Raw genomic sequence first — 23,296 nt, 5'->3', positions numbered from 1 at the left:
GATTTTTATAAAAAATCGTATATACAATAAAAATACACAAAATATACATATATTTAAAATTTATCAATTTTGATATTAAACATTTTCAGAATATTCAGCGAGATAAACCTTCAATGATGCAGTTATAGTTGTAAAATCATATTAAAAATCTGACAAAATCCTTTTATATACTCATATTTATCGGTCAAAAACATGGAAAAGTGGGTCAAGGTAAATTATACCGGTTACATTCAGAATTCAATTCACGAATGCTATCTTGTCACGACATATAGGTACCTAGGGCTTACAGCTCGCTTGTGATTAATATAAGCAAATAACGATTAATCATGAAAAAAAGGGCGCGTCCGCAATAATATTTTAAATCCCAAGAACACGCAGATATGCATTCGGTTGTTATGCAAGAATGTCAGCGGGTATTTCGACGTCAGGTATGTACATACACATATTGCGTTGGCACTTTCGCTTTTATCTTTGCTCAAACATCATGCCATGTACGAAATTCGAAGCAATAACAACTATACCGATCGACCTTGAGATGTAATTAATAATTGCGCGTTAACCTCGTTAATTCAAAAGCGATCGATATAATAGAATAAATAATGATAATTATAAACTTTCTTCGGTTAATAAGAAATTTATGAGCAAAAGCTGATATCAAACTGCAATTATCGAGAATTAAAGTAACAACCAGCTTGGTGAAACGCATATTGTTTCTAATTTCTTGCTAATCTGCGGTTGACAGCAGTGGAGAATAAAAATGGACATACATATATGTAGGAAATAAGGAAAAATAAAACGATATAAATGTGCTTCTCTATTGAAAAATTCATCTACGATGTAGATCGATGCAGAAATGTTTTGACAATTTTTTTTCAACATACAACGATATATGTTCACACGATCGTTAACCCATCAAGGCGTTCATGACACAGGCTGCTGATAGAACGACAATCGTTTACACCCTCATTGCGCAATCATCGAACATGTGCGTAATGCAAACAAGAAGGATGTATCGTGTTTAGATTATTAAAGCTCGGAATCGAAAACAGGTGTGGCCTTTAATGTAAAGTAAGCGCGTAATACATACATGCCGGAAAATATAATGCAGCAGAGGGGTTAGAAGTTGTCGATGTATGTATGATTACGTTGACAGTGTCATTATTACGTGATGCAATTAATCTATGCCGTAGACTCGGCATAATATTTGCACGAAATCTCAACTGATACAGCTCAAGGATAACTAACAAATTTAACAAATATTATATTAAGTAGAGAGATAAACGTTTTAAGCAATTTTAAACTTTTAGTTTTTTTTTTAATCATTGCAATTTAATTCATTACGTTTTGTCTGTTTGTCTCTTTCATTTTAAAATGTTTACATATATAAAAAATATAAAAAAAAAAAAACATTTACTTAAGCAATTTAAGATTCGTGAGAAACGGAATCGCAAGCTTTCACAGCTGGAAAACACGATACCGTAAACAATTTACGAGAGTATCGATTTATCTACTAGACTATATATGAAAGCGATAATCTCTGCGATTATTGTTTCTCCACGCATACCTGCAAATCTGATTTATACGGAAAGAAAAAGCAACAGATATAATTTTCAAAATTTTAATTTTACACGATCATAGGTTTGCTGTGAATTTGTACAATCATCAAGTAAATTATTTATTTAAGACTTATAGACTCAATTATTTCTATTTATTTATTTGAGTTATTTAATTTTGATTTTTTTATTGATTTTTATTCATTTCATATTTTTATTTTTTATCGATTTTTATTAAGTCATATTTTTTATTTAAACAAAGAGTGATGCTAACAGAGACTTGTACCGAAATAGCAGATTTATTTCGGTCGGTGTTGTTTCGAAGCAAAAAGCCTGAGAGATGTGCGTTTGACATACATATTTTACTTTTTTTGTAGATGAGAATGATGGAATACAAATACTTTGAAAACTTCGGGAGATACATTTGAGAGAAATTGAGCTCTTCTAAATATTTGTTCATTATGACATTTATACACATTTAGTAACACATTCAGTTTTCAGTAAATAAAATGCATCTTTCGCGAAAACTCGTTCGAGTGTTGATCGATGCCCTTAAGATTTCCACGATATTAAACCATGACGTCAAAAGCAAGAAATCACGTAAATTTTTTTCTAAAAAAAAAAGTATACATTAAGATTAATTAATTCTTTTGCATATGAATCGCATTCAATGATACAAATATATCTCTTTTTATAATGTTGCATTAATAAATGCAGATGTAATTTATTTGTATTTTCTTATACCATGTAACAGGTGATCATTTGAATTGTGTTGAAAATAAATGGATTATTATTCCGCAACAAGTAAACCGAACAAAAGGAATAAAACTTCATTTTTTAGAGGTGACTTGTCCCTTTTATTGTCATAAGTATGAAAAAAAATATATAAATATATTATAACAATTTAAATACACGTTATAAAAAAGAGTCAAAAATTTGTTTTCGTGTACGAACTCTGTTGAAACATGTTTCAAGATGTTACGGAAATCAGCATCGGAATCGATATAAAACTGCAACTATTTGCGAAAATTTTGAAATAAAAAAAATTTTTTTAATTAAAAAAGTAAATAAAAATTTTATTTTTAATTTTTATTTGAAAAAAAATTTTTTATTTTTATCTTTATTTTACTTTTTTATTTGAAAAATAAATAAAATCGTAGATATCTAGCATAATATATAGAGATTATGGTGTGATTTCAAGAAAGCGTAGGGTAAAAAAATATCAAAAACATACTTCTGACAATGAGTGTATAGTTTTGTTTGAATCTTTTTTAGATTAATATTTACTGCGGAATCCACGATATGCTTCAGTATAGTTTTTGTCTTTATTATAGAAGCACTCGATAAGAAACACTTTTTTCTTCGATGCTTAATGCGTTCATCCTGATATTTGTAAACTGATTTGTAGACTTAAATAAATGAAAGTGACAGATCTCAGATATCGGACTCTAGTCAATTAAATAAGTGCCGAAATTGAGGAAAGAAAATAGTACCGTTTCAACACATTAATTTAAATGGTCACCCTTTTTTTATAATATGTTTTTACATTGCTAGTAAAATCAGATTCATATCAAAGTTGGCCGGAAAAGTTCAGTGTGTGGAAAAATTCATGGTAAATTTCAGTTTTTCCTGCCTCACATTTTATCCAATAAAATAATTTGACAAAATTATAAAAATATTTAATTGTAAATGTAACGCTAAAATATATTTACATAACTTTAAGCGCAAAAGGATATTTTTGCTTTAATAAATTATATTAATCTACTGTAGTTTAAAAAAATGAAATTAATCTAATAATAAAAAAAGTCTTGTTTAATATAAATTAATATGTAAAATTAAAAAAAATTTTAGAAATATAAATGTTATTAAATTTTATATTAATTTTTAGTAAGAAAAATGTAATAATAATAAAATTAAAAATATTTACCAATATAGATTTGGTTCATATTTATCTTCCAACATATAACAAAAACTAGTTCCTTTGTTATGTTGATTCCTAATCTGTTGTGAATTTTATTTTGAATGAAGCTTACCCTTGAGCTTACCTTAGGAAAACAATTGACAGATTGATAGAAAGATTTATTTTTAACATTTTTAATAAAAAAGAACAGTTTTTGCTGTTTTCTTTTTTTTTCAAAAGATACTGATTTTTATCAATGATATGGATTTTATTTTTAAAAAAATATATAAAATTTTGCTAATCTTGAGCCTTATGATACAATTATTTATTATCAATAATCCACAAATATTGAAATGAATATCTTTAGTATATTTTATCAATTTATATCAAACGCGCGAATGGAGGTATGAAACAGAAACTAATATATTTCGCAAGAAAAAAATTCATATAATTTTTTGCTTCTGACAAGTGATATGATTTTAGTAAAGAATTCAGAAGCCTTAAAATACGATAAATTGTGAGCGGATGTTTACCGTTGTTTCCTAAAGTGATGTAAAATAATAAATATTCAATGAGAACCGGTAGCATAAACAGATGAAGAAAAAACTACTAAATTTCTTTAAGTGGAGTATAAATCTTTAGAATTTTTCTATTTATATAGTATAAGAATACAAAACCGTCATTATGACGCTTAATTGTTAAAATATTTATATTTATTTAGATATTTTAGATCCTTTTTTCATATGTATTAGTATCCATTTTCACAATATTGACATTTTTTCTCCATTATTTCACGTTGTGTGAAAATAATCACATCTTATTTAATTCGACACTTTTAAAAGAAAATTTGAGTACCTATTTTTATGTAACTGACGCTGGGGATTCGGACTCGCGAGAGTTTAAAATTAATCCCAAATCAATTTTCTAGTATCCTGCCCTAGTTACAGGATGGTACTGGAATATCATACAGTCAATAAAGTCACCATTAGCTTCTGTAAAATTAAATAGTTAACACAAGAAGCGGATTCATACATTTTAGGAGACTTATGATTTAGATATATACATATATAAATTAAGTGTTAAGTTAATTGTCAACATTTGTTCTCATTAATGCAATTAGAGAAGAAGTGAGAAAAAAAGAAAAGAAAAAAAAGGTACATTAGGATATATAAAAATATTACTCTTTTTAGTTTATATTATACATAAAAAAGTGCCTTCCATTGGATGCTACAGAAATAACGAAACATTTAATTGACCATTAGATCAGAACAAGGAAATCTTTGCCTCTTTCATCAATCTAATTAGTCAATCAATTCGAAACTTTTGTAGCGGCAAATGGCATGAACTTACAATCTTCTCATAATTGATTTTTGCGCATATATAATATTATCTATTTTTTATTTTAAAAGTTTTTAATCACATTCGCAAGAAGTTGAGTTTAAGATTATTGAGATGTGCATTATTTTTAAATTTCATTCTTTGTGATATATATATACAGGGTGTCCCATTTTAATTCCTCCAGTCGAATATCTCGAAAACCAAGCCTGGGAGAGAAAAATGTTTCAGGCAAAAGTTGTATAGTTTCGAGGGGGCCATAAGATAGATACCATTTGATCTGACCTTGAAGAGTCATTTAAAGGTCACGTAAAAGTCACCTCAATTTTTTTAAATGGCATTTTTTGTTACATATTCTTGTAGCTGACTTCGAGAGCTTTCTAAAACACTATGATAAAATGTTTTTTCATTAAACACTTTTCGAGTTATAAGGCTTCAAAGTTGCAATATTTTGACATAAAATACAAGATATCTCGTAAAATATTCATTTCTCGATTATCTTACCCTAATACTTTTATGCACAGACTAATGAGACGAATCAATTGGTGTAAAAAAAACACATAGTTATATTTAAGAAAAAATCTGAATTTGCAACTAGCAGTTACACATTTTTACTTTAACATAATTCGAAAAGTGTTTAATCCCAACGAGGGATTGGTCACTAACAGTTATAATGTCCAAAAATTACCCTTTGATACGGATTACTCTTAAATTATACCTCGGATTATTTAAGATTACCTAATAGTATCTTAAATTAAAAATAAATTTTGAAAAAGAAATTTTACTTTAAATTATTTTAACGCTAAAGATTATTTAGATTTACCAAAAATAACCTTGGATTAGCCAAAATTTTGCTGGGATTGCCGCTGAATTACCTAGCCCTTGTACAAAAATTACCTCAGTGACCAGCCCCTCGAGCTACAAGAATATGCAAAAATATATAGGGTGTTCCATTTAAGAAATTCAAAATTACCTTCACGTGACCTTCATGTGACTCTTCAAAGTCAAACTGATGGCACCATCTTATGTCCCCCTAGAAACCATACAACTTTTGTCTGCAACATTTTTTCGAATTTTCCATAATTTTCGAGATATTTCACTGGAGGAATTAAAATTGGATATATACATATATATGGTGTTTCAGTATATCTTTACTGAAGACATGTTGAGTAGATAAAAATAACTCCATGAGTTCTTATAAAATTTTATTCTACAAAAAATCTCTACTGATATATTTCACTTTAAAGTTAAAATTTGAGAAGCATTTTTCTTAAATAATTTTTACATCTCCGTAGATTTTAATAATTTGTAATAAATATTTTCATGTTAAATAAAAGCTTTTAAAATAGCGTACTAAATTTCTTGATACCATGTCGAAAAACCAGAGGCTAACGCACAAAAATTTAAGTACCTACTGTAAGATACTTATTGTTACATTTTATTGGATATAAAACAATTTTACATAAAATATGATTAAAAAAAATTAAATTTCATAGAGTATGCGTAATGTTTGTTTCCGATTGATGCATTTTTTTTTATATCATTATTCTTATAAAAAAATTTTGAGTAATAAAACAAATATTAAATCGAGACTTTTCTTACAATAATTTTTTGGACATATAAAATATACATATATTAAAAAATCTTCTAGACAATAATGATTTACCATTACATTTTCATGTGACAATTTGAAATTCAGCAATATATATGGCATGATTTGCAGAATCGACTTTTTAAATTAAAATTAATTAATTAGGCATTGATATGATTACGAGGCACTTTGTCTTTCGATTCATTTTGATTGAATATCGATAAAGTTAATGAAATGTAACTTGCCTTTGTATTAAACATTATAAAGCAGAAAAGAATGCATACTTTCAGACTATGAGTATATTATAATGAAAAAAAAATTTGTGTTCTTTGACATAAATAACTACTTTAATTATCGTATAAATTTCATCCTTCCAGTTTAGCGTCAAAGTTGACTTAAAAACTGTAATATTTTCTATCCAAAGGCTTAAGTGGATGGCTCTTGAAAAGACCAGGTCAAGCGATATCATAATCTATACAAAAGAAAGAGAAAGAAAGAGAGGGCTATTTTTGCCCAAATCAATGAACCCTACCTATAGTAAACAACTTTCGCTTATTAATTAATGATAACAATCAAATATCAAATATACGCAATTTTTTCGTCTGCCTATAGCTCGTGTTACAAGCATCAAGTACGCGTATTCAAAGCGATACCGTTTCTATCTGCACGAGGATGTCTTCGACAAATAAATGATGAAGACGTAACCGGAAGGGATTATTTACGAAGCAATAGGTGCTTGCGTCATACTGACCCTCAGTAATTAACTATCGTTTCGACAATTGGATTCATCATACTTGATGCAATATACTTTTCAAATGCATACTTTTTAGTATATAATTCCAAATCATTCAACCCATTCGATTACAATTTGTATTGCACAATATAAATGCGGAGATAAATGCATTCAATTTACTTTATCATATATGCAAATTAATAAATACTTCATAAAATTGTTTTTTTACTTTCTTTTATATCTCCAAACATCTCTTTTCTTTTTTTTCAGCCTCTTAGAACATTTAATTTATCAGTTATTCAGACTTCAAATCACTGATGGTATACGCGTAATTTTTAGGATATCCACTCAAATCTTTTAAAAAAATTCTCTAAACTTCCAGATATTTTAAATTAAAATTTCAAGTAAAGAAAATATTTTAAAGATTCTTTTATGTAACTTTGTAAAATAAGTTTTTCTTATTATATGCATTTTTTAAATGTTTTTCACTTATACGAAGGAAAAAAACAAAATCTTGAGTTTGAAAGATTAAATTTACAAGTACTGAAAAGAAAACCTTCCACAAGGTAAACTTTTTGCACTTGCATAAAATTTCTATTTTTTTGTTACTAAAAACTACAATAAAAAATATATTTTCAATATTTTATTAAGATATTGAATATAAATAGAAAAATATATATTTATAATATATTTTAAATACATAATTCACTTGGCTTATTAGTGGATCGTCGACAGTTTACAATATATAAGCAAAATGATCAAAGAAAATTTTTTTAAAAATGTTCTAAATAATAACATTCCATAAAAATTCTCTGATTTTTCTAGACAGAAAAGAAATCTATATATATATAAATGTTTAACTAAACGATAGAAATTGTATTTTCCCATGCTTTTCTCTCATTTCCTTTCTAATTTTAAGTCTTCTGAAAAAGGAATTAATTTGATGACTTCAGAGTTCAATTGATCAGAGATATTATCAATCAGCATGTGAAATTAATTGGAACCGAAAGAAGAACAAAAAGACAGAAGAACATCTGAAGAGATTTATTGAAAGACATTTCTCTTCTCTTATTCAATCTAATCCTAGTAAAAAAACAAAGATGTATTTGTAGCCAGAAAAAAAGATTAGAATCAAAGTATAAATATGTAGTATAATGTTGAGCTCTATGTAACTAATTGCTGCAGGGAATATGATATATCAATTCATTTTTAGTTAAAACTATGTTTGTTTTTATTAAATAAAAATTTTTTATGAATTTTATAAAAGTTTGAAAGTTTCAAAAAATAGTTCTCGAAGGGTTAAAAATCATTAATGAACTGTAATAATCATAATATAAATGAGGCAGCGTAAAAAATGCAATTTAAGGGGGTACATAAAATTTTATACAAAACAGAAAAAGAAATATGAGCTTATCTTATACAATATACTTGTCTCGTTTCGCATTTTCGTTAGTATCCAAATTGCAGCAGGTGCAAGGGAAAAGACGCGCTGTATATACGTATACCGGAAGAAGGGGAAGGGGGAGGGGCCAAAAGGGAGCCAGATCGACGCCGTGTGAATGTTTTCGCGCCAAAGTTATTCGCTATAATTATGATTCGTCTTTCCTTGATATATTTTCGGAGTACTCGAAGAATATATTTATGAAGATTATATACCTCTCGAGACTTTCATAAAATAGCATAAAGCACGTGACATTTATTTATTCAATTTGACAAGTTTATCCTTTAGAGGGAACAGGATATTGACGTTTCGTAAAGAGTCAAAGATTCACAATAATTGCGCATTATCTGTGTGTTTGTACAAAATAGATACGAATTAGCAGGAAAGACTGCGTTTCTTCCTGATATAGGTAAATACATAGGAAAAAAAGAAAAGAGAAGAAAAAAGGAAGAAAGAAGAAAAAGAGAAGAAGAAGAAAAAGAACGTGGATTAAACGGAAGAAAGATGAGGATCGTTGTCCGATAACCTGATGACAATTTTCGAACGGAGAACTCATCGGGGAAAGACAGAGATGACTTACTCGTGAGAATCACGAATGCAGTTACGTCGTCGTGGTCGTGCACGGATGAACCTTCTTCTCTTTCAGGATGCACGATTTGACGTAGCGTCGTCGACGAGGACTCACCGTAACTGGTCGCCTCGTGTTGAGACAACACGAGGATCCAACCCGGTCTCAGTCGCACGCAGTGCGTGCCACGCACTACACTACTGATTCGCGCCAATCGCAGGTGTGCGCTTTACGGAAGAGAACAATGCGTGCGACACACGCACGCACGCACGCACGCACGTACGCACACGCGCGCGACAGCGTTTCTTCAACGGTGATGTAGGACGCGCGGACGTGACAGCTGACAACGCGACACCGGTCATTCGTCTCACGCGAACTGGTGTTTACTACTGACACGAGCCGAAGCCGAAAGCCGAACACCTTACTGACACGAGCACTCGCGCCGTTCAACGAATACTCCGAGACGAGCCGAGCTGAGCCGAGCCCAGTTGCGTCACGTCTGGTAGCGTCGCCCTCGCGGATTTACAGGGTGTCCCATTTTTAACTATCATCCCCCTTTTATCTTCGCAAGATAAGGTCGAATCAAAAATTAAAAAATGTTTATACTAAAGTTGTTTGATTCGAAAAGGGGAAAAAAGTAGGGATATTTGTTCGACCTTAAGTGTAGGTGCCAAGGTCATATGAAAGATCAAACTAATTTTTTAAATAAAACCATTTTAATTTTTTTATATAAATCGATTCCTTACAATATATTCTTCGTAAAAAGTTAAGGTAGAAAAAATATGAATTTGCAACGAGTAGCTACGTATTTTTTTTTTTTTTTTTTTTTTTTATACAACTATGTTTCCTTTACACCAATTGATGATTTCTGCTCTTATTATTTTGCATAAAAATATTGAAATAAACTAATTCAAAAATAAAAGTTTACGAGATATTTTATCATATACTTTATGTAATAAAATCATATAATTATGTCAAAATTGTAAACTATTCGATTTTTGGTTCATCATCCTATGTTTATAAATTTTTTCACCAAATATTGTGAAGAATCGATTTATATATATTTAGGATGGTTCCATTAAAAAACTAAGTTGACTTTTGCATGACCTTGCACCTACATCTAAAATTAAACTAATATCCTTATCTTTTTTCTTCGAACCAAATAATAACTTTTATCTGAATATATTTTTTATTCAATTTTACTTATAGACGTATAATATATATAAACTATGCATTTTCTCTTCCATTGTCAAGATGCATCAGAAAATAGAAAGAAAGAGCATACTTTGGATCATCATTCTATCTTTTTTTAACGTTATTATCAAATAAAACTGTCTTTGTCACACCAACGATGATCTAAAATCTAAAGCATGCTTCTCTTTCTCTTTAATTTTTGACGTCTGTTGAGTCGAACGCAGAATATCTGTATATATTATGTTTACCCTGCAAAGATAAAAGGAGTGATGGATTAAAATGGACACTCTGTATAATACTCATACGATGAAACGAGATGCGATTAGCTTCTCCTCGCCGAGCACCGAGCACCGAGTGCAACAATCTTTGACAGTTGTGCTCGACCGAGGCACTTATATTCTCCCTTGATATTGACGTATATCAGATCAGAAAGGATACAAAATATACATACATTTTTTTAAGAGAGGAATCAATTGGTGTAAAAAAACACAATTGTTTTTAAGAAAAAATATGTACATATATAGCTATATATTATTGTAAATTAATATTTTAAATTATAATGAATATTGATTTCTGTTTATGCAAGAAGAAACTTAATATCGATCAAAGATTATAATAGAAATTATATATGCTGTGTATTTTAAATTAATTTTCCACATTTATAACATTATAATAAAGAAATATAATTTCAAGAAAAATAATTCTAGAGTTGATGTTAAGAAAAAGTTAACAAAATTAATTCGCATTAATTAAGATATAAATATAATGGACTTAGAAAAATAATTATTGATGAAATTATTATTTATTTAAATAAATGATTAAATAATAAAATACATATATTATAAAATTTCTTTTAATAATACAAGTAATTTTATATATCTTTTAGATAATTTAATTTAAGATTCCAGGTTCATTATAAAGCTAACAATCATTTTTAAAAATAATAAATTTTTGTTTATTATTAACATAAACACAATCACAGCTTTTTTAAATCTTAAATATCTTCAGTGATCTCTTTGTGTCAGAAGTTATATAAACTTTTACACGTCTATGCATTGTATACTATGTCATTAACAGGAATTGAAGAAGTTAATTATTTTAAAGGACGCCACTTAAAAATCTAATAGATTTAAATCAAGTGAGAGTGTGGAAATTATTCTACTAGGCCAACTTTGCCAACTTTGAAGAATTGCATTTTTGTAACAGAGTCTTTAAAGGTTGATCTCATATACATACAATTCTTTTTTTAATTTTTTGATGTAAAATTCAAGTTTGTACAAACCTTTCAATTGCATCTTATATGTATGTAAAACAATATTATCATACTTCAATATTAGCATATAATTACAATATCACAGACTTGAACTTATGTGTCAATTAAATTGATAATATTTTTTTGTTACCATTTCTTCACAATTCTGTTAATATACGTTTTATAATTTTCGACACCCGACATATCTTTGGATTGCTCCGAAAAATAAGCATAATAAGCTTCAACAAGACATACTTCTTCATAAAGATCTTCTACTGACATTTCGATAACACTCGCGCATTCATGTAGTAACCATCGAAAACTCCTCGGCAACGTTTTCTCGAATAATTCAAAATTCTTGGTCTTCACACGACTAAAATTGCAATGATACATCCAATAATCTTTAAAAGGTCTAAACAATCTAAGAGTGTTGTCATTTAAATTTTTATCTAATGTAGAAACAGTATCATCAATTACTAATTCTTTATAACTATTCTCCAACTGATCATTTGCATCACATCCAATTTCACCTTCCATGAGCTCATCAAAAATAGATGCGTTGGTACTTAAACTCAAAATATCAGAAATGTCCGGTAGTATATCTTTAATTTCAACGTTTTCTCTTAAAGTAATTTCAGATTCTTCGGTATGAAAATCTTTGTTTGAATCATTTTCGATATGATCTTGTTTCACAAATTTACCACTTGCATTTCTAAAAAGTTTGCGCCTCCGGCAAACTTTCTTTGTCCGGCTTAAATCTTTAAACATAGTTCTTTTTTCTATACTCGAAAGATTTATATCGTATTCTTTACAAAATTTGGATAACAATAATGCCGTCTTTTCTGAGACAATGTCTTTTAAACATTTTGTATCATTTTCATCATCCTCATTTTCATCATCCTCATTTTCATCGTTGTTGATGTCTGGAATTGATAATTTACCATTCGGCAAAGTCTCATTGAATATAAATTCATCTGCCGATGTTAATAGATCCTTTTTAACTGGGTTCCGAATATTGTCATAATACTGTCTTTTTTTTACATCGATTTTAACACGAGAAGACATTTTTCTATGTAAATAGTCAGTGAAATCTTCTTTTCTCTTGATATCTTCTTGCAAAGAATCTTGTATTATTGTATTGTCTGTCAAATCTTTCATACTAGCCATTTTTGATTGCTCAAAAAGAGGTACAATTTTTTCAACAAAATGTAAATTTGAATCAATGATATTTATTGTCATATTGTAATCCGAACTTAATCTGCAAATGCTAAAATAAAAGATGCAATTATATTATTTATTTGTTAACATTTTATAACTAAACTACACATTACTTTTAATATAATGAACTTACAATTCTGGTTTTGTCATGTATCTAATTTTTGTGGAGGAAAAATCATTTCGGAGTATACTTGGCAAATCGTATAATGGATGTTCCAACAATTGTTGAAGGCTCGAGTGATGTGGCATTAACGAAGGAGAAAACTCGTTCACTTCATTTATCGGTAAATTGCTGTAACTTATATTAGCGATACACTGTTTCATTGCATGAACAAGTTGACGCGGTATTAAATGCTTGTGTGTAGTTATCTCGGGTTCTTCCCTGTCTATTTTAGAATCAAGAGTCTCCAAAAATTTGATGTATAAACTATTTAGGTCTGGTATATGTGGATTATATTTCAACTTGGTGGGAAAATGCGCATTAGCTAAGACAGCTTTTCTACATTCAATATACTTCTGCCACTCTCGAAAATTAAATAGCTCCGTATCACAAATACCTTCGTCGTTAATTGCACTGAAATAAAAAAAAAAAATATATATATATTATATCAAAAGAAGAAGAAGATGGCATAACAGATTTGAGTGAGTGAAGAAAGCATAATTTACAGAGTGAGGAAAAAGTATGAAAACCCTGAAAAATCTCGAAAAATATAAGTTTTACAGAAAAATGTTTCAAACAAAAGTTGTATAGCTTCGAGAGGGACATAAAATGGTGTCATTGATTTGACCTTGAATAGTCGCTTGAAAGTCACGTGAAGGTCACCTTCAATTTCTTAAATGGAACACCCTATTTTTAATTGCATATTCTTATAGCTTATCTCGAGAGCTTTTCAAAACACTATAATAAAACTTCTTTTGGTTAAGAAGTTCTTTTCCTGAGATATTTTAAAGTTTGTCATGATACTTTTTAATATAACATATAAAAATATGAAATAAATGAAAAAAAATTAATAGATTCTTGCCTTAGATTCTTTTCCTATAAAACTTCTATTTTTCCATACTTTTGCTTACTCTGTATATGTAGAAGAGTGATTCAGATCAGTCGTTTTTCTAAAAAATGTAACGTTACAGAAAAAAAAAAAGTTTATTGTTAAGAAACAGTATTATGTTCTTATTTGAAATTTCAAAAACTGACTGTAGTTACAACTTCTAGTTCTGTTTCCAGTTTGCTCTAAAAAATGGAATCATTACCAATGATTACTTTGGGTACCCATAATGAAAAATTTTTTTCTAACTTTATGTGATGTTACATTTTTTTAGAAAAACGGTTTAGTACGTCCGTATGTGAATCATCCTATATATATTTTAATGTTAAATTATTTACAAGAGGAAATCTGCAATCGCATGGAAAACGTTTCTCGATGTATCCTTCCACCTTTTGGTCATCTAAAGCTGTACCAAATGTCATGCAATCGTTCATAATTACGGCATAGGGCATTCTATGAGAGGTAAAATATACATTCCATTCACCAGATTTCTTAAATATAATGCCACCGATAATATAATTATGTCTATTTAATATATAATCGATATTCCTTTTCAAAGCCTTCCATGGCGGATGTCCTTTTTCGGAATCGTTTGCAATGACCCTTGATAAACCCAATTTTGCAATAAATTCTCCATGACCTGTTAATGAACATCCTACATTTCTATTAGCATATACGCTGCAACCCAGCATAGAAGAATCGCCTACACTGCCCGTTAATTTTCCCTTTGTACCACCACTTGTGATTCCTGCGGTGATAGTACATCCGTCATAAGCTATGCAGCCAACGGTGCTTCCACAATCTGTGTGTGCGCGCGTGAAAAATTCTATCAGATTCGGCCTCTTTATAAGATTAGAAAAAAATATATTAGAAAACAATGTTTGTTCCCAGATATTGCATGCCCACTTTACTTTCTAATAGTTTTGCATAACAATGATCCCCAATATCCAGATTAACATCGCAACTGCCTGTTTCTTCCAATTTATGAGCTAAATATGCTGTAGGTGCGATCATATTTCCCTCAGATAGCAAATTTAATTTTGCATTTTCCGCTAATTTTCTCGCCCCTTCTCCTACTACGATAGAGTTGGGAAAATTATCGAGAACATATCTAGCAAGCGATATCGGATGTTCTATATCCGACACTGCTGCCACAGATCCACATTCTAACTTAGAGCCATCTATTATGCACGCATCCATTTGTATATTTCCTTTTACAAACAATTAAGTATGATATAATGTACAATGTGTGTCATAATTGACTGTGTCGGAGAACACACAACTATTTATATTTGTATACCTATATTATTTAAAACTGATCCATAACCACAATTGAAGAATTCGTCACATTCTAACCACCACAATGTAGTCTCTACAGCTTCTACAGCACTTGCACCACTTAACAGATTTTGATATCCAGTGGATGCTGCATTTTTACAACTTGTCAATTTTTCAATGATTAAATTGTCATCAAAATTTGCAATACCACCATGTACTAATATACATGGAGCATTAAAATCTTCGCATTGACACTGCATTATTTTTTTAAATTCATATTATTACTCTAAATTTAAAATATAGTTGTCAAAATATTTCAATGGACATATATCAGTAAAATAATTTTTAAGTCTACATAAGATTTTTAGAAATTTACATATTTCACAAGATAATTATGATCAACTACATTCAATGCATATCTACATATACATATATTCAATTGTTATAATGATCCCCTTTTATCCATTCTATTAATACAGGATGTCCCATTTTAAACAAAGCATTTTAATATCTTTTTTGTAATCATTATGGACAAAAATTTTTTTATATATACTTATGATACACATATGTATATTTATCACTTATGTATATACACACACATACATATATTATATTAATTGATTCGTTTCATTATTCTGTGCATAAAAATATTAAGGTAAGAAAATGGAAAAATGAATATCTTACAAGATATTTTGTAATTTACATCAAAGTGCTTGAACTTTTAAGCCTTATAAATCAAAGAGTTCTTAATAAAAAAATATTTTATTATAGTGTTTTGAAAAGTTCTCAGAGTAAGCTACAAGAATATGCATGTGTTAAAGGTAAACACACCATTAGTTATGCAATCTATCATTGTTCATTAGAAACAAAATGAGTTTTTTTTTTATTAATCTTCAAATAACCTATTTTATTATTTTTGGAACTTTCCCGAGGTTTGCTAGGTAAATAACTATTTTTTCATGAATGTATGAACATCCAAAATGATAACGGAAAAGGTTTTAAAGGGGTTCGTTCACGGTCAAAATTGGCCATTTTTAGATTTACTCCAATGTACGTTTAAAATTGCTTCTATATTTTGTTATGAAACTCAATTTAATACATACCTATTAATCTTGTCAGCAACATTACTGATTTCATATTCCGTAATACCATCTAGACTTAATAAGGTTTTCAGTACTACAATAATAAATGCCATGGCACGACCTTCATAATTGGGAATATACGATTTTTTATCAAATTTCATTTTTGGTGGAGATAAAGCCACTAATCTTTCCGTGTATAATGATATACCTTCTAAAAATATAATTTTTTAAATTAAATATAATATATAAGCTCTTTATAAGATATAAAATTAAGTTAGAAAAATGTCGAGAAAAGAGCAAACGTATAATTTTTAAAATGTATTTTCTATATGCACTTAAAGAGTTAAAATATTTAGATTTACATACTTGGTAAATTCAGTTCACTGCAATATCGATTGATTAACGGTAAAAAATCAGGACAAATTATTTTTACGACTCCAAGAAATTTCGCCATTCTGCCAATTATTCTTCTCATCCCCTTATGTGTTATATCCGCAGCTCGCGACAAAAAATTTACATCATTTCTTGTTAAAGTCACTTCAGGAGGTATCAATTGATCCAATTTATAATAAGATAAATGTCCTTCTCTCGCATATCTGCATAAAGAATGAGTTAAAAGATATACAGAATAATAAATACATATAATATATAATAGGACATAAACTATTTAAAGATTACAATATTATAATAATATAAAGTTGTTTTACTGTAATGCAAACATGATAATTTATCTTATTCCTTTGAATAATGCTTGATAACTATAAGTAAAATATCCACAAATTGTACCTTAACATATCACCTAAATGTATATCCTGATTATGAATCCTTAGAGCCAAATACAGGATTGCCCACAATTTCATGGGTGTAATTAATTGTGGCCCTGTTTTGTATTGAGTTGTTACATGATTTTGCTTGTATTTCCTTCGTTTATTTTTTGGTATTTTCTTTGCCATCTCTTTTATCCTCTTTGTCTCCTCTTTAGCATAAGAATCAAACTGTATTCTGCAATAGAGAAAAATATTAAAGAATACAAGATTACTGAGCAAGGTCATAATATTGAATACTTTAATTCTTATATGCTTATTAGTATTTCTTTTTACTTTGGATTTTCAAAAGATTGTCTTGTATGTTGCGTGTGTGTACTAGACTGCATGCTGTATACACTTTGGTTGAATGTACTCAGTGTATCACCTTCTGAACTCATTTGTGACTGCACAAATCGATCGTAATCCGCAGTGATCATAAGTTTCTGTAGAAAAAATATTATATCTATAATCTCAGAAACTATTATATTTTACAAATCAAATATATATTTGTCAAATCATACTTTATTCCTATTTAATTCTTTGAAGGAAGTCTCTTCACTTAAACAGGTAGAAACTGCAGAATCTGTTCCATTACTTTCAGCTCTTCTCCGTTTCGTAACTCTTTTTTGAGACAAAACTTTGCCATATATAATTTCAGCATCCCTATAAAAAAGTCATTACAATAGCATTAAACTTGTAAATCTTTTGTATTAATTTTTATAAAAATATTAAATGTTTGAATATAGAATATACATATTAAATGATATAAAAATATAAATTTTGATAAACTCTTTTATGTTTATAATATGCAAACAGGCTTATATAAACAGAATAAACTTTAATACAACCTTTTCTTATATCTCCTAGCTAATTTTGGTACCACTTTACGGTTTTTGGATATGAAAGCTATTTCTAGCTTCCCTAGGTATCGTGCCCATAGTTGTAAGACAGTTATTTTTATATCAGCTGATACACCAAGTTCAATAAGCTCATTTGTCAAACCAATTAAGACAAAATTATATAATTCCCATGATGTCCATCCAGCTTCCTCATTATCTGTGTACAAAGAAATATTAGATTTACACTTTAATCAAGATAATATATGTAATCCAAATTTGCTTTTTATATATTTTATATATTATAGTGCAAGTTCTTTTAAATGAGAAAAGCAAACCTGTTTTGTCACTTCTTACGCGACGGATTCTCGTTTTCCGCAATCTTATATTATTTTCCACGGGCAGTTCTAGCTCCAGTTCTTCTCCGACATCCTAAATAAATATATTAATAACAAATATTTTTTCTCAAAAAATATATTTTTTTAGCTTACTTGGTTTTGTGTTTGACATGTTGAACAAAAGGAATAACCAGATGTAATATAGAAATCAGTGCAGCCGCAGACTGCACACTGCGGCATCTTTTTCGAGAATTTATCGAAAATATATCCGAAACAGCTCGAAACAACCTAATCTAACTTAATCTAATCTAACCTAACTGTTAGCAATTCGTACGAGAAACCCATCGACATATAGAGGGTGCGTTCCTTTTGAACGCTTACACGCTTAAAGCGCTTATAAGCATTGCTTACACTGTTCCATTTGGAGTTATAAGCGCTTATAAACGCATTAATGACGTCACTGTGACGTCATAACTCGTTCTCACAAATACTTATTTCATCGAGGTAGGGCAGCAAAAGCGTGAGCACTTACAGCGCGTGAGCGTTCATATGGACCGCACCTGTAGTATCGCATGATGAATAGAAAAATGGATTTAAATTGTAATGTGATTAATATATGATTAATATATGATTAATATATGATTAATAATTGAAATGTGATTTAAATTGTACATCGGTATAATGTATATGGTAAAATCTTTTCTACGTAATTCTTTAGGGGTAATATTGCAGTTTTCTCGCGATACTTATTAAAAATTAAAAGAATGTTTTCTACTTCTGTATTAAGTTTTAAAGAATCTCCATCGTCATCAAATAATATTTCGAACATTATTACAATTAGCGAACACAAAAGAACAGTCTGTTTTTCCGCCATTTTGACATGCTCACGATGCTCATGCACCCAAAAGGAACAACTTTCCGTTTGCAGTTTTAAGCGTTTAAGCAGCAAACGGAACGATTGAAAATAGCGCTTATAAGCGTGAGCGCTTACAGCGCGTGAGCGTTCATATGGAACGCATCCAGAATGGACTGACTTAGAGATGTTTATCGACATTCGATATTATCGAACATTCGATATTTCTTACACTTCGATATAAAAATATCGAATAAAAAAAATATGAATAAATTATCGAATAAATACTTTTGAACTATTTAAACAAGTCATAAAAAATGAATATTTTTTAAAAGTGTAGTCCAGTTTTAACGTGTTAGAGTTCGGTCCAAAGTCCGTGTCCTCAATCCGAGAAATGTTTAGCCAATCAATTTGCAGTTTTTTGGAAAAGCGGCAATCTTATTGGCTACACGTTTCTTAGATCGGAACCTCGAACCATATACTATAACTAGTAGGGGCACTCCGAGCTTTTTCGGGGTTTGCGTCGATCCGTTCTACGCATCCGCCATGTTTTTGGGAGGAACTAATCAGACAATTATTGTATATGTGGTAGTGTAAAATCTGTGAGAGTGCATCACAAAGGTAACAATATTATATATTTGTGAATATAAAACTATAAATTATTTTCATATCTTTTATTTTTTACATAATTTTGTAACTTTTTCTTAATTTTTTAAAATTTATAAAATTTTTATACATTCCTTTCACGGCATAAATGTAACGCAAATTCTTTGAACGATTGATACGCCACTGAATATTAGTCCTAAAACATGGCGAAATACCACGTGATCAAAGACAAAAAGATCAAAGTGCCGACAAAGAGTGCCCCTACTAGTAGTTCCGTAAAGTTAGCCGAACCACTTTGATTTTTTTATAATTAAAATTAACTAATCGTTTGGTCATCGTTTGTTCATGATTGGTCATCCAATTAAAACGTTTGGTCATTTATCGTTTTTTTTTAATTAAATAATTAAAATTTCGAACTAAAGTTAGCCGAACATTTTTATTTTTCGTCCAATCGAGTTAAACAAGAGCTTATTCGATGCAGAATCGTTAGGTCATCACGAATAAATTCTTTACAACGTTTGGTCATCCATAGTTTATCCGAAAAATGAAAAAAATCATGTGCGGTAAAATCACAGACATCTCTAGATGCCTGTGGGTAAAATGACGACGGGCGACGTATAGTGACATGAACGTGCGCATGCGTTTTAGTAACTTACACAAAATTTTAAATAAATCCTTTATAATTTTAATAAATACTTTTTATGTTGCTATGCAAGTTGCAAACCCATGTGGAATCGTATATGCATTGCAAAGTACATGCTTAGATGGGAATGCATAGGGGGACGGGGCGAAGCCCCGTCCCCATAAAAAAATATAACAAAACTTGAGAGCGTAGAAACTACCAAGGCTGACAGTACTGTGTGGAAGTTTCAATGCTATTTTCCTAAGCAAATGCTATTTGACTGAAGCGCTGTTAGGCAAATGGCTCAATGAATCGTGCATCGATGCATTCAGTATTTATTTTGTAAGATTATGAATAAAAAATTATAAATATAGTGTAAGACATAGTTTTGGACATAGGTTGAATTAAAATTTTACATTGAAATTTCCACACAGTACTGTCAGCCTTGGTAGTTTCTACGCTCTCAAGTTTTGTTATATTTTTTTATGGGGACAGGGCGAAGCCTATGCATTTCCATCTAAGCATGTACTTTGTAATGCATATACGATTCCACATGGGTTTGCAACTTGCATAGCAACATAAAAAGTGTTTATTAAAATTAAAAAGGATTTATTTAAAATTTTGTGTAAGTTACTAAAACGCATGCGCGCGTGACCGCAGCGCACGTCCATGTCACTATACGTCGCCCGTCGTCATTTTACCGCACATGATTTTTTTCATTTTTCGGATAAACTATGGATGACCAAACGTTGTAAAGAATTTATTCGTGATGACCTAACAATTCTGCATCGAATAAGCTCTTGTTTAACTCGATTGGACGAAAAATAAAAATGTTCGGCTAACTTTACTTCGAAATTTTAATTATTTAATTAAAAAAAAAGATGAACCGCCAAATGTTTTAATTAGACTTCCAATCATTTCCAAACGATTAGTTAATTTTAATTATAAAAAAATCAAAGTGATTCTAACTTTACGGAGCTAGTCAAAGGTATAGATATATAGTCGGACCTTTTATCCTACAACTTTCTTAGGGTCACTTGCACCAAACTCCGATTAGCTTAGGGCCACTTGCACCAAACTCCGATTAGCTTAATCGTTGATTAAACTATATCTTTGTCTCTTTCAGATAAGTTCAAGAGAAAGAGAGGAACATATAAGTTAATCCTTTCATGCTACGACCGCGAAAGGGGAATTATACCCCCACTCTCAAATTTTTGTCGTAGGATCAGAGGTTTAAGGGGAAGATTCCGGACCGAAAATGTCATAGGATGAGAGGTCCGACTGTATATGGAATATTTATAGATATTCAATATAACAATTTAATTTATATAAGAATTTTGACACATTCAAATAAAAAAAATTTTAATTTTATAGAAGAGAAAAAAAGTGCAATATCTATTATTTAAGACATAATATACATTATTTAATACAATATATATATTTTTATGTGTATATGTACATACGTTATATATTATTTAAGATATTCTTATATTTTTTATTCTTATGACTTATTACATATTACACAATTATCAATTGTAGGAAATAATTAACAATTTAATATAAATATAATGTTGACAAGTAGTTTGCTGAAAAAATGTTGATGAAATTTTCTGAAGCTACAAATAATAAACAATGATATTGTTACTGTTAAAGTTAATGTTTTACTGTAAACAATTAAACTAACTTCTTCGCTTCAAAGAAACTCTTCAGATGCTTCATTTGCCACGCACCCATAATTAGGACAACTATAGTTTGAGTCAAAGACCACCAAAATACACGACGATGAGTGCTTTCTGAAGTTTGTCTGAATCGCTCCTCCCGATACTGGAAAATATATAAAATATATATATATGTATATAATTGCATTTACATAATAATTATGATTATATTTGTTACATAAGACTTTATATAAAAACTATGCAATTTGTTTCATACTCTCTGGTAATTTTGTTCTTTAGTTATTTGTCCGACTTGATCTAAAAGTTGGCGTATTCTTAACTGAAGCTCCGATAACTTTTCTTTCTGTGCTACATTGGCATAATCAATTGCGTGTTCTCCTACTTGAATATCCAGATGTACTCTCTACAAGTGAAACAATAATTATATAATTTAATTTGCAATCGATTTTTCATCTTACTTTTTCATATTTTTACATTTCAATGTTTAGTATAATAATAAATATATACAGTAAGCATATGCATTACCAATTGAGTACCACTAAACCATGCGGTACTGTTCGAGTATAAGCAGATAACATGCTCCCCTGGTGTGTGCGAAGTAAATGAAATTCGACCTTCAGAACTATAAACTCTTGAGAGAATAGGCTTGTCGTCAGGATCTTTCACTTCAACATGCATACCAATGCCAGGACTACTCGGCATGAAACCTCCGCTTCTTGGATCATAAAGTTCCACTTTGTAATTAACTGCAAAGAAAATTAAATGAAACTTTTAACATTTCTAAAAGATACTTAAGCAATCAGAAGAGATAACTCGTATTTTATACAAAATAATTCATATATATTTTACGTATTTATGTATGGTAATGAGACTGAAATAATATCTTTGTCAAAGGATTCTATTTTCTGGCACTGCTAAATTGAAATATATAGCGAAATACTTTGCATTGAAAACCGTTGTACAATATAATTGTTTTAAAAGTTCTTACAAAATAATAACATTAAAAATTAAAAATTTATTCTAAAATAAAACATTGAAAACAATTTTAATTAAAAAAAATTTTTTTTAACTTTACCTAAGACTGTAGTATCATCAGGAATCTCCTCTATAAAACATTTTCGTTCCGTTTCGCCGATGTGGAAATACAAACCAGTCCCGAAGTTAAGTACACATAAAAAAACGACGAGGATACTCCCGTATTTTAACATTTTTCGCACGAAATAGCGTACAATATCGATGACAGGATGACGTTAAAATATCGAATCACAAATGAACGTTCGTACGCATACAGATGATACCAGACGGAACACACGACAGAACACACACGTCACACCTTTGGTCAAAAAACAAATGCGGGCACGTGAA

At 29.6% G+C, this 23,296-nt stretch overlaps 4 protein-coding genes across 4 annotated transcripts in view; all 4 read right to left on the bottom strand.

The window, feature by feature from the left end:
* Positions 1-9,489, bottom strand: part of Tws (protein phosphatase 2 regulatory subunit tws) — a 73,387-nt gene extending 63,898 nt beyond the window's left edge. Inside the window, exon 1 of the mRNA XM_072903690.1 lies at positions 9,134-9,489. The gene's annotated coding sequence lies outside the window, so the exon portion shown is untranslated. The remainder of the gene's footprint in view (positions 1-9,133) is intronic.
* Positions 9,490-11,224: 1,735 nt separating this feature from the next.
* Positions 11,225-18,543, bottom strand: Taf1b (TATA box-binding protein-associated factor RNA polymerase I subunit B). Its single transcript, XM_072903339.1, has 10 exons — positions 18,325-18,543; positions 18,172-18,265; positions 17,846-18,053; positions 17,519-17,660; positions 17,292-17,440; positions 16,978-17,193; positions 16,558-16,787; positions 16,213-16,402; positions 12,919-13,359; positions 11,225-12,834 (listed from the first exon to the last, which is right to left on the bottom strand). The coding sequence occupies exons 1-10, from the start codon at positions 18,409-18,411 to the stop codon at positions 11,715-11,717; spliced, it is 2,877 nt and encodes a 958-aa protein (XP_072759440.1). The 5' UTR covers positions 18,412-18,543; the 3' UTR covers positions 11,225-11,714.
* Positions 14,568-16,206, bottom strand: LOC140671757 (isoaspartyl peptidase/L-asparaginase). Its single transcript, XM_072903340.1, has 2 exons — positions 15,132-16,206; positions 14,568-15,042 (listed from the first exon to the last, which is right to left on the bottom strand). Exons 1-2 carry the CDS (start codon positions 15,367-15,369, stop codon positions 14,699-14,701), a joined length of 582 nt encoding a protein of 193 aa, XP_072759441.1. The 5' UTR covers positions 15,370-16,206; the 3' UTR covers positions 14,568-14,698.
* Positions 18,544-21,802: 3,259 nt separating the features above from the next.
* Eca (transmembrane p24 trafficking protein eclair) lies at positions 21,803-23,264 on the bottom strand. Its single transcript, XM_072903404.1, has 4 exons — positions 23,007-23,264; positions 22,457-22,677; positions 22,188-22,334; positions 21,803-22,076 (listed from the first exon to the last, which is right to left on the bottom strand). Exons 1-4 carry the CDS (start codon positions 23,137-23,139, stop codon positions 21,927-21,929), a joined length of 651 nt encoding a protein of 216 aa, XP_072759505.1. The 5' UTR covers positions 23,140-23,264; the 3' UTR covers positions 21,803-21,926.
* Between the last annotated feature and the right edge of the window lie 32 nt (positions 23,265-23,296).

This window comes from Anoplolepis gracilipes, chromosome 12 (assembly GCF_047496725.1).
Source record: "Anoplolepis gracilipes chromosome 12, ASM4749672v1, whole genome shotgun sequence".
In the NCBI taxonomy this organism is placed as follows: Eukaryota; Metazoa; Arthropoda; class Insecta; order Hymenoptera; family Formicidae; genus Anoplolepis; species Anoplolepis gracilipes.
Note: the sequence above shows the minus strand (reverse complement) of the source record. Positions and strands in the feature narration are given on the sequence as shown.

Coding starts and splice junctions, on each gene's coding strand:
- LOC140671757 (XM_072903340.1), bottom strand. CDS start 15,369: ATGCAGTGTCAATGCGAAGATTTTAATGCTCCATGTATATTAGTACAT. Junction 15,043..15,131: donor ATCAGTTTTAAATAATATAG/GTATACAAATAT, acceptor TGTTTGTAAAAG/GAAATATACAAATGGATGCG.
- Taf1b (XM_072903339.1), bottom strand. CDS start 18,411: ATGCCGCAGTGTGCAGTCTGCGGCTGCACTGATTTCTATATTACATCT. Junction 17,194..17,291: donor CAATCTTTTGAAAATCCAAA/GTAAAAAGAAAT, acceptor TCTCTATTGCAG/AATACAGTTTGATTCTTATG. Junction 16,788..16,977: donor CATTTAGGTGATATGTTAAG/GTACAATTTGTG, acceptor TTCTTTATGCAG/ATATGCGAGAGAAGGACATT.
- Eca (XM_072903404.1), bottom strand. CDS start 23,139: ATGTTAAAATACGGGAGTATCCTCGTCGTTTTTTTATGTGTACTTAAC. Junction 22,678..23,006: donor TGATGATACTACAGTCTTAG/GTAAAGTTAAAA, acceptor TTTTCTTTGCAG/TTAATTACAAAGTGGAACTT. Junction 22,077..22,187: donor AAGAACAAAATTACCAGAGA/GTATGAAACAAA, acceptor TATATTTTCCAG/TATCGGGAGGAGCGATTCAG.